The sequence below is a fragment of the Salmo salar genome, chromosome ssa12 (genome assembly GCF_905237065.1).
Source record: "Salmo salar chromosome ssa12, Ssal_v3.1, whole genome shotgun sequence".
Classification (NCBI taxonomy): Eukaryota; Metazoa; Chordata; class Actinopteri; order Salmoniformes; family Salmonidae; genus Salmo; species Salmo salar.
The window spans coordinates 31,863,812-31,873,771 of record NC_059453.1 but is presented as its reverse complement, the minus strand read 5'-3'; the positions used below and the strand labels follow the sequence as shown (position 1 = coordinate 31,873,771).

The window sequence follows — 9,960 nt, the reverse complement described above, 5'->3', positions numbered from 1 at the left end:
ACTGTGTTAGGGCCTGTTGAACCCATGAGAAGACATTCAAGGCCTTTTAATGATATCACAATTCAATCAAAGGTTATTTGTGTTCATACCCCTTTTTCATCATGAGAAATCATAGAGTTCTTATTGAACTCAAAAGCTACAAAAAAATATAATTTCTAAACTGTTCATTGACTATGCAAATGGTAGAGGAAGTGTGTGGGTTTATGGGTGGCTGGTTTTCGAAGGGGGAGTGGGGCTGGCTGACGGTTTAAGTACAGTAAGCTACTCTTTATAGGAGGCATTGGGAGTGTCAGAGCTGCACTGAAGTGAAGACAGAAGTGTGTGAAGACATCTCTTTCTCTGATACCACCTCTGGTTCCAACAGAAGAGATCACCATGTTCCTTTTTACTGCTTCTATTACAGCCCTGCTGCTCACTCTGTCTGGTAAGGCTGATTTAACTGACTAACTACAGTAAAGTGAAATCCCTGACTATAGATTATATTGTAAATATGGAGATTATTACTTCCAGAAGTATTAATACCAGATCCATTGATATACTCTGCAATCACTAGGAGGCACAATGGGCTTGTATTGTAGGATCATGATGTATTTTATCCACAACAAAATGTTTCTACATTTCTGCAGGTATGGAAGCTCTGGTACTGACCCAGGAAAAGTCCCTCTCTGTGAACCTGGGAGATAATGTGAAAGTCTCCTGTGTTGTTGGCACTCAGACCTGGATTTCATGGTACCAACAGAAGGCCGGAGGTGGCCCACGTTTTTTGCTTGCTGACGCCAATAGAGCAACTGGGCTTCCAGGCAGGTTCAAATATTCTGAATCTGGCTCTACTGAGTATCTGCACATTAACGGAATCACGGCAGAGGATGAGGCAGTGTATATCTGTGCTTGCGTTGGTAATAAATGTGGCGACGTACCACAACGATACAGTTCAATAGACTGCTCGTACAAAAACCCAACAGGGCTTCGGATTGGAAAATAATTACATATGAACAGGTCACTGAATGCCATGGTGTCTAAAAGGGGATTGCATTGGAGAACACTTCACTATATAATTAAGTCCTTTGCTGAATTTTTCATGGATTTTTACATCTTGATGAATGGAGGCTTGACAATGAAGAGCATGAAGAACGGTCTTCAACACAGGTTTTTGTATGAAGATGTATCACTGTGGGCTTTAGTGCCACGTTTGGACAAGGAACTGCAGTCATCATTGGTGAGTAAAATCCGTTGTAAAATATAATTATGTGATGTGCTTTCTTTAATCAACAAATCTGTATTTGTACCTTTCTTAGGTTGTACTGTATGTAATGGTTAGAATATATTTTCAAATCTTCAGTATGTGTTGATTCATATATAAAACCCAAATATACATTGTCAATAATAATGAACACTAATTGTTGAGGTAATATATTCATTAAAATCACACTGTACATTCATTTATTTAATTTATGGTAGCGGGGACTACAGAGGATCATTTGCCAGCTGGTTAACGGAGATGCTCTTGATCAATGTGAATAGTCCCTTTCAAGTCAAGTACACCAATCTTACAAGAAAGAGGAAAACGTGTATTTTTTTGGTTTCAGGATTATAAGTGATATTCTGGAAAATATAAAGAGACTACTGAGGCAGTTCAAAGTTTAACACTAGGATATTACATCTATGTTCAAAGATAAATAATGAACTGTTTTAATTTTGACTGAATTTGAAACAATTACAGTGTACTTTAGGTTAAATTCCATTCTTATTGTTTTCAATGAGAGAATCTTGATCCATCTCACTGTTGCAGTCTATCTTTTGTGTCCTCCCCTGTCAGCCCGCCCTCCATCACCCCCTTCTCTGGTCCTGATGGCCCCAGCCCTTCCCTCTGGGGACAAGACCACCCTGGTGTGCCTGGTGCAGGGCTTCCACCCTGACGGTGCCTCCTTGTCCTGGTCTGATGACAGTGGCTCTCTGACGGGTGCTGAGGACCAGAAGGGCGAGTCTCAGCGCCAGCCTGACGGCACGTACGCCCTGAGCAGCCTCCTTAGTCTGCCCTCCACAAGCTGGAGCTCTGGACAGACCTTCACTTGTCACCTGAGCCACTCAGCACTGACCAACCCACTGAGCAGGAGTGTTAACAACAGGCAATGTTCGGTGTAAGGTGAAGTTAGTCCATAGACGTTGAACTTGGGTTAGTTTTGCATTTCCCCCACTAATGGTTAAGATTAGGATTGAGGGAGGAGAAGCTGATCCTAGAACTGTACCTAGGGCAAATTTCCCCCGTGAGCGGCAGTTTGTGCGCTTCACATATTTTAATAGATTGGCAACTTGCTTTAGAAGTTATTGAAGTTTAGTTTTTTCATTGTCTCTTTTTTGAATAGGGACCTCTGATGATGAATGCTGTATTGCTTGTGAAGTAATCTGAGGAATTTCTGCATATTGATGTGATGAGTTGAATAAAGCCTTTCATGATATGTTGCCTCTATTTGACATTTCAATAATGAAAGCCATTTTGCAAAGGCTTTAAAGTAGACATTTGCCATACATTTCTTCAGGGTTGGTGTTAACCCATGAATTTATTGGGACCATATTTAGCGTGTATCCAGTTGTGAGGGTATCTTTATGAATGTTTTACACAAGTTTACTATTCCGTTAGTCAGCATCTCTCCAACATTTTGGGGTGTGCGTCAACGAATGCTTTATACTGCATGAGTGGCAATTCATTTTGGGGGTACATTCAGTCCGCATCGCGGAAGTCCAACTTTACAGCGTGATTGAAATTTAAATGCAATGTTAAAACACTGCATTCACGGTAAACGCTTCATATATCGGTTCAATCGGAAATTACATTTCAATCGCCGACTCTTGTAACGCTTCAGTTTTACAGCTTGAACAGAGCCCCGAGAGCACGGTTCCTCAATGCATAACAGATACATGTGATCATATACAAATGTAAGCAAGGTTTTAAATTATGTTTTAGTCATATATTATATAGTCATACATATATTATATGGTTGCAGTCTACAAATTATTTGTAATTATGTTCCGGTACCCTGACCATCTGCTAAAGAAAAAAATTCGGCATGCGGTTGAATCTAGTTGATGATCCCTGCCTTGGCGTTTTCACACAGCCTAGTTTTGAGCTTTATTTCGAATCAGATATCGACGGTTACAAACGAACTAAATATTTCATCAAATGCTCGCTTTCAAACAACCACAATATTGTGCAACTCTGGTTCTTTTCCTGTGTTTAGTCCGGACTGCGCCCCCGGGTGCGGATAGAGAATGTTCACACCAGTCCAAACGAACCGAAGTAAGGGTGTAAACGCACCAGAGTTCGGAAGTAGTTGATCCAAAAGTGTTGGAGAGACTACAGAAAGACAGGGAGGGTGTTGATCCATCTGGTTTGTTTAATAGATGTCTGGATACTGTGTATCAGGATTTTGTTGCCATTTACACAGATGGTTCAAAAGACCCAATGACAGGATGTACTGGGTCAGCATTTGTAGTGCAGGAATGTGTGTGGGGGGGAGGGGGCATTCAGGAAACGTATTACAGGAAGGTGGGGTGACAGTCAGGAAACATATTACAGACAGTAGCGACCTGTCATTAATATTTTGGTGGGCTTGCTTGTTTTGCATGTTATTTTGGCATTAATACGTGTCACATCAGTTTGCAAACAATGTTAAAAAAAGAATATATATCATTGAGTTAATAAAGCCACGTACAAACATGGTCTCTGCTTTCTCGAGTAAAGCATCTCCAAAATGCAGGTGTTTCAGCCTAGCTCAGTGTTTTCTGTGGTGGTGTCGAAGCCAGGAGAAAATATGGAGTGTTGCGCCATGATTGGCTTAGTGTTCTATCATTTACATTTACATTTACATTTAAGTAATTTAGCAGACGCTCTTATCCAGAGCGACTTACAAAATGGTGCATTCACCTTATGATATCCAGTGGAACAACCACTTTACAATAGTGCATCTAAATCTTTGAAGGGGGGGGGGTTAGAAGGATTACTTTATCCTATCCTAGGTATTCCTTAAAGAGGTGGGGTTTCAGGTGTCTCCGGAAGGTGGTGATTGACTCCGCTGTCCTGGCGTCGTGAGGGAGCTTGTTCCACCATTGGGGTGCCAGAGCAGCGAACAGTTTTGACTGGGCTGAGCGGGAACTGTGCTTCCTCAGAGGTAGGGGGGCCAGCAGGCCAGTGGTGGATGAACGCAGTGCCCTTATTTGGGTGTAGGGCCTGATCAGAGCCTGAAGGTATGGAGGTGCCGTTCCCTTCACAGCTCCGTAGGCAATCACCATGGTCTTGTAGCGGATGCGAGCTTCAACTGGAAGCCAGTGGAGAGAGCAGAGGAGCGGGGTGACGTGAGAGAACTTGGGAAGGTTGAACACCAGACGGGCTGCGGCGTTCTGGATGAGTTGTAGGGGTTTAATGGCACAGGCAGGGAGCCCAGCCAACAGCGAGTTGCAGTAATCCAGACGGGAGATGACAAGTGCCTGGATTAGGACCTGCGCCGCTTCCTGTGTGAGGCAGGGTCGTACTCTGCGAATGTTGTAGAGCATGAACCTACAGGATCGGGTCACCGCCTTGATGTTAGTGGAGAACGACAGGGTGTTGTCCAGGATCACGCCAAGGTTCTTAGCACTCTGGGAGGAGGACACAAGGGAGTTGTCAACCGTGATGGCGAGATCATGGAACGGGCAGTCCTTCCCCGGGAGGAAGAGCAGCTCCGTCTTGCCGAGGTTCAGCTTGAGCTGGTGATCCGTCATCCACACTGATATGTCTGACAGACATGCAGAGATGCGATTCGCCGCCTGGTTATCAGAAGGGGGAAAGGAGAAGATTAATTGTGTGTCGTCTGCATAGCAATGATAGGAGAGACCATGTGAGGATATGACAGAGCCAAGTGACTTGGTGTATAGCGAGAATAGGAGAGGGCCTAGAACAGAGCCCTGGGGGACACCAGTGGTGAGAGCGCATGGTGCGGAGACAGATTCTCGCCACGCCACCTGGTAGGAGCGACCTGTCAGGTAGGACGCAATCCAAGCGTGGGCCGCGCCGGAGATGCCCAACTCGGAGAGGGTGGAGAGGAGGATCTGATGGTTCACAGTATCAAAGGCAGCAGATAGGTCTAGAAGGATGAGAGCAGAGGAGAGAGAGTTAGCTTTAGCAGTGCGGAGAGCCTCCGTGACACAGAGAAGAGCAGTCTCAGTTGAATGCCCAGTCTTGAAACCTGACTGATTAGGATCAAGAAGGTCATTCTGAGAGAGATAGCAGGAGAGCTGGCCAAGGACGGCACGTTCAAGAGTTTTGGAGAGAAAAGAAAGAAGGGATACTGGTCTGTAGTTGTTGACATCGGAGGGATCGAGTGTAGGTTTTTTTCAGAAGGGGTGCAACTCTCGCTCTCTTGAAGACGGAAGGGACGTAGCCAGCGGTCAAGGATGAGTTGATGAGCGAGGTGAGGAAGGGGAGAAGGTCTCCGGAAATGGTCTGGAGAAGAGAGGAGGGGATAGGGTCAAGTGGGCAGGTTGTTGGGCGGCCGGCCGTCACAAGACGCGAGATTTCATCTGGAGAGAGAGGGGAGAAAGAGGTCAAAGCACAGGGTAGGGCAGTGTGAGCAGGACCAGCGGTGTCGTTTGACTTAGCAAACGAGGATCGGATATCGTCAACCTTCTTTTCAAAATGGTTGACGAAGTCATCCGCAGAGAGGGAGGAGGGGGGGAGGGGGAGGAGGATTCAGGAGGGAGGAGAAGGTAGCAAAGAGCTTCCTAGGGTTAGAGGCAGATGCTTGGAATTTAGAGTGGTAGAAAGTGGCTTTAGCAGCAGAGACAGAAGAGGAGAATGTAGAGAGGAGTGAGTGAAAGGATGCCAGGTCCGCAGGGGAGGCGAGTTTTCCTCCATTTCCGCTCGGCTGCCCGGAGCCTTGTTCTGTGAGCTCGTAGTGAGTCGTCGAGCCACGGAGCAGGAGTGGAGGACCGAGCCGGCCTGGAGGATAGGGGACAGAGAAAATCAAAGGATGCAGAAAGGGAGGAGAGGAGGGTTGAGGAGGCAGAATCAGGAGATAGGTTGGAGAAGGTTTGAGCAGAGGGAAGAGATGATAGGATGGAAGAGGAGAGAGTAGCGGGAGAGAGAGAGCGAAGGTTGGGACGGCGCAATACCATCCAAGTAGGGGCAGAGTGAGAAGTGTTGGATGAGAGCAAGACGGAAAAGGATACAAGGTAGTGGTCGGAGATTTGGAGGGGAGTTGCAATGAGATTAGTGGAAGAACAGCATCTAGTAAAGATGAGGTCAAGCGTATTGCCTGCCTTGTGAGTAGGGGGGGAAGGTGAGAGGGTGAGGTCAAAAGAGGAGAGGAGTGGAAAGAAGGAGGCAGAGAGGAATGAGTCAAAGGTAGACGTGGGGAGGTTAAAGTCACCCAGAACTGTGAGAGGTGAGCCATCCTCAGGAAAGGAACTTATCAAGGCGTCAAGCTCATTGATGAACTCTCCAAGGGAACCTGGAGGGCGATAAATGATAAGGATGTTAAGCTTGAAAGGGCTGGTAACTGTGACAGCATGGAATTCAAATGAGGAGATAGACAGATGGGTCAGGGGAGAAAGAGAGAATGTCCACTTGGGAGAGATGAGGATTCCAGTGCCACCACCCCGCTGGCTCGATGCTCTAGGGGTATGCGAGAACACGTGGGCAGACGAAGAGAGAGCAGTAGGAGTAGCAGTGTTATCTGTGGTAATCCATGTTTCCGTCAGCGCCAGGAAGTCTAGGGACTGGAGGGTAGCATAGGCTGAGATGAACTCAGCCTTGTTGGCTGCAGACCGGCAGTTCCAGAGGCTGCCGGAGACCTGGAACTCCACGTGGGTCGTGCGCGCTGGGACCACCAGGTTAGAGTGGCAGCGGCCACGCGGTGTGAAGCGTTTGTATGGCCTGTGCAGAGAGGAGAGAACAGGGATAGACAGACACATAGTTGACAAGCTACAGAAGTGTTGTTTCTTGTATTATTGTCTCCTGTGTCTTTAGAGAACTGTTTCACTTTGATATCCTTTTTCTTCTGTCCTGATTTTCTCTTTCTTTTCTTCTGTTAACTAGATATTCTTTGTTGTTCTTCGTTAGCTAGCTAGCTTCTTCCAAAAGAGTCCCTAGCAACTGCTTAGCAACTGGTAAACAATTCAGTTTGCTAAGATAACTACAATTTTATGAAAAATAGGCTTTTGAAAAATAACTATCTTCTTTGTTTGTTGCTTGTTTTTTCTCCTATTCAGTCTTGCAGTTTTCTTTTGCTTTTTTCCGATGTACTTCACTCTAAAAACCATGTAAATTTCAATATTTGTAGGAGCTCATTTTTCAGCTGCTGCTGCTCAAATTGGAGTTCCGGAACTCACACTATCACTCATGAAAACTTCACATCACTGCCAAGTGTAAGAGGAGACGTTGAAAATTCTAGCCCTTCGGCTGCTGCCATAGAAGTGCCCATCCAAGAAGGCTCAAGGTCAGTGGCCACAGATAAAATGACATCATATCACGTTATATGTAAAGTAGCTTTAATTGGACTGATCATGTCAACGTCATACTTTTAAAATCTTAGCTAGCAGTCGTCATCATGAATCAAGTCGACAATCTACAGGCAAATCCTTTTTAATTCTTGAAGAGAAATAATGAAGAGAAATTATAGATAAAATGTATCGGTGCTCATCGGCTATTGGAAATAAATACTACACAACAAGTTACAAATTGGAAATTCAACAAGTGGTTTGGAAGGAATCAGTGACAGTGGCTGTGTGGGCCCAAATCTGTGATTAAGGGGCTATTTTCCGAGTTTAAAATGATAAACATTCAACATTGGCAATGCTGTCAGTGAAGTATGATCAGTGCCGTGCTCAAAACAACTGTTAACTTGGAGGACCGCCGCTCCACCTTCCTGTTAAAGTAAGCCGAGCACAACAATGTGAGTCCAAAAAGATAATGTATGCTGCTTCATAAATGATGTAATATGCCAGGGAGATATGTATACTGTAGCTAAGAAAGTAATATTAAGTGTATGTTGTGTAGTAAGATGTTAGTAGCCCATGTGCCTCACCCTAATAATTTGGTCTATTTACCCCTCTTAATTTCGGCTACTGTTCTGACTGTTCTACTGTAGCCTATAACCTGTTTTAGAGAAATGTAATCATCGAATATTGTAAGAGCTTTCATTGTCTGCTTATATGCCCCCTTTATTTATCGTACGGTTCTAACTTGGTGTACAAGGAGAGCACTGTAAGAACCGCCCTTGTTCTGAATTCTGTCGCTGTACATTTCAAAAGTGCTAAACAAATAGTTATATTAAATAACGTTACGTCCGTCCTAGCTTGCTCATTGTCTTAATCAAAATTACAGATCGCCTCTTATCCATTTGTCGTCCCCTTATGCCATAGTTCGTTTATCTCAATTGTCATTAGAAACCACATTTGTTTAAAACCTCTACAGGATCGGTGGGTCCCCCGCGAGATGGTTGAGCTAACATAGGCTAATGCGATCAGCTTGAGGTTGTAAGTAACAAGTACATTTCCCGGGACATAGACATATTTGATATTGGCAGAAAGCTTACATTTTTGTTAATCTAACTGCACTGTCCAATTTACAGTAGCTATTACAGTGAAATAATACCATGCTATTGTTTGAGGAGAATGCACAGTTATGAACTTGAAAATGTATTAATAAACCAATTAGGCACATTTGTGCATTAGATAGGGTAAATAGTTATTTTCTTTTAAAGAAAGAGCTAATAGCTGGCAGAGTGATTTTTCATTTCCCCAAATGTTATAGTACTGTATCACAAAGAATTGAATGTATACTGAACAAAAATATAAACAGAGTTACACAAGCATTTCGCCACACCCACAATAACATCTGCTAAACACTTATGTGACCAATAACATTTGATTATAAGGAAATCAGTGAATTTAAATAAATTCATTAGGCCCTAATCTATTGTTTTCACATGACTGGGCAGGGGTGCAGCCATGGGTGGGCCTTGGGAGCCAGGCTCAACCTTGGGGAGCTAGGCCCAGCCAATCAGAATTCGTTTTTTCTCCACAAAAGGGCATTATTACAAACAGAAATACTCCTCAGTTTTGTCAGCTGTCCGGGTGGCTGGTCTCAGACGATCCTGCAGGTGAAGAAGCCGGATGTGGAGGTCCTGGGCTGGCGTGGTTACATGTGAACTGCAGTTGTGAGGTCGGTTGGACGTACTGCAAAAATTTTCTAACATTATTAATATTTAAATATCTGTCAACATTCCTGTAGACATTCCTGCAGTCAATATGCCAATTGCACACTCCCTCAAAACTTGAGACATCTGTGGCATTGTGTTGTATGACAGAACTGCACATTCTAGAGTGGCCTTTTATTGTCCGCAGCACAAGGTGCACCTGTGTAATGACGGTGCTTTTTACTCAGCTTCTTGATATGCCACACCTGTCAAGTGGATGCATTAACTTGGCATAGGAGAAATGCTCACTTACAGGGATGTAAACAAATTAGTGCACAAAATTTGAGAGAAATAAGCTTTTGGTGCGTATGGAACAATTCTGAGATATTTTATTTCAGTTCATGAAACATGGGACCAACACTTTACATGTTGCGATTATATTTTTGTTCAGTATAGGATAGGTCTTGAATGGCCTCACTCTCCAGTAGGTGGCGGGGTATGCATCTTAAATTGGATGCGATCCGCCAACACAATCCCAAAGAAGAAGTATTTTTGTCCTCGTCTGAGGCGGCAAGCTAGCAAAGTAGGGCTCATTTTTTTAAAAACCTTTTTAAAAACTTTACATTTTGTTATGTATTGAGGAAAGGAGATGATTCGAATGGATGGACATGACCAAAACACATTGAACATGGTAAGAAATGTGTCCTTGCTAACCTGCCATCGAAAAGCTAACGTTAGCTAGCTACATTTGTTAAACGTCCAACCAGGCCAAACAAGTCTAACGTTAGCT

The 9,960-nt window shown here is 44.2% G+C and overlaps 2 protein-coding genes across 6 annotated transcripts in view; both read left to right on the top strand.

Moving 5' to 3' along the window:
* The first annotated feature begins 289 nt into the window (after positions 1 to 289).
* On the top strand, positions 290 to 2,456 carry LOC106564927 (immunoglobulin lambda-1 light chain). Its single transcript, XM_045692112.1, has 3 exons — positions 290 to 424; positions 627 to 973; positions 1,693 to 2,456. Exons 1-3 carry the CDS (start codon positions 376 to 378, stop codon positions 2,140 to 2,142), a joined length of 846 nt encoding a protein of 281 aa, XP_045548068.1. The 5' UTR covers positions 290 to 375; the 3' UTR covers positions 2,143 to 2,456.
* Positions 2,457 to 9,674: 7,218 nt separating this feature from the next.
* LOC106564923 (SEC14-like protein 1) overlaps positions 9,675 to 9,960 on the top strand; it is a 70,092-nt gene continuing 69,806 nt past the window's right edge. For all 5 annotated transcript variants that reach the window (XM_045691264.1, XM_014131452.2, XM_014131451.2 and 2 more), the window contains exon 1: positions 9,675 to 9,861. The gene's annotated coding sequence lies outside the window, so the exon portion shown is untranslated. The remainder of the gene's footprint in view (positions 9,862 to 9,960) is intronic.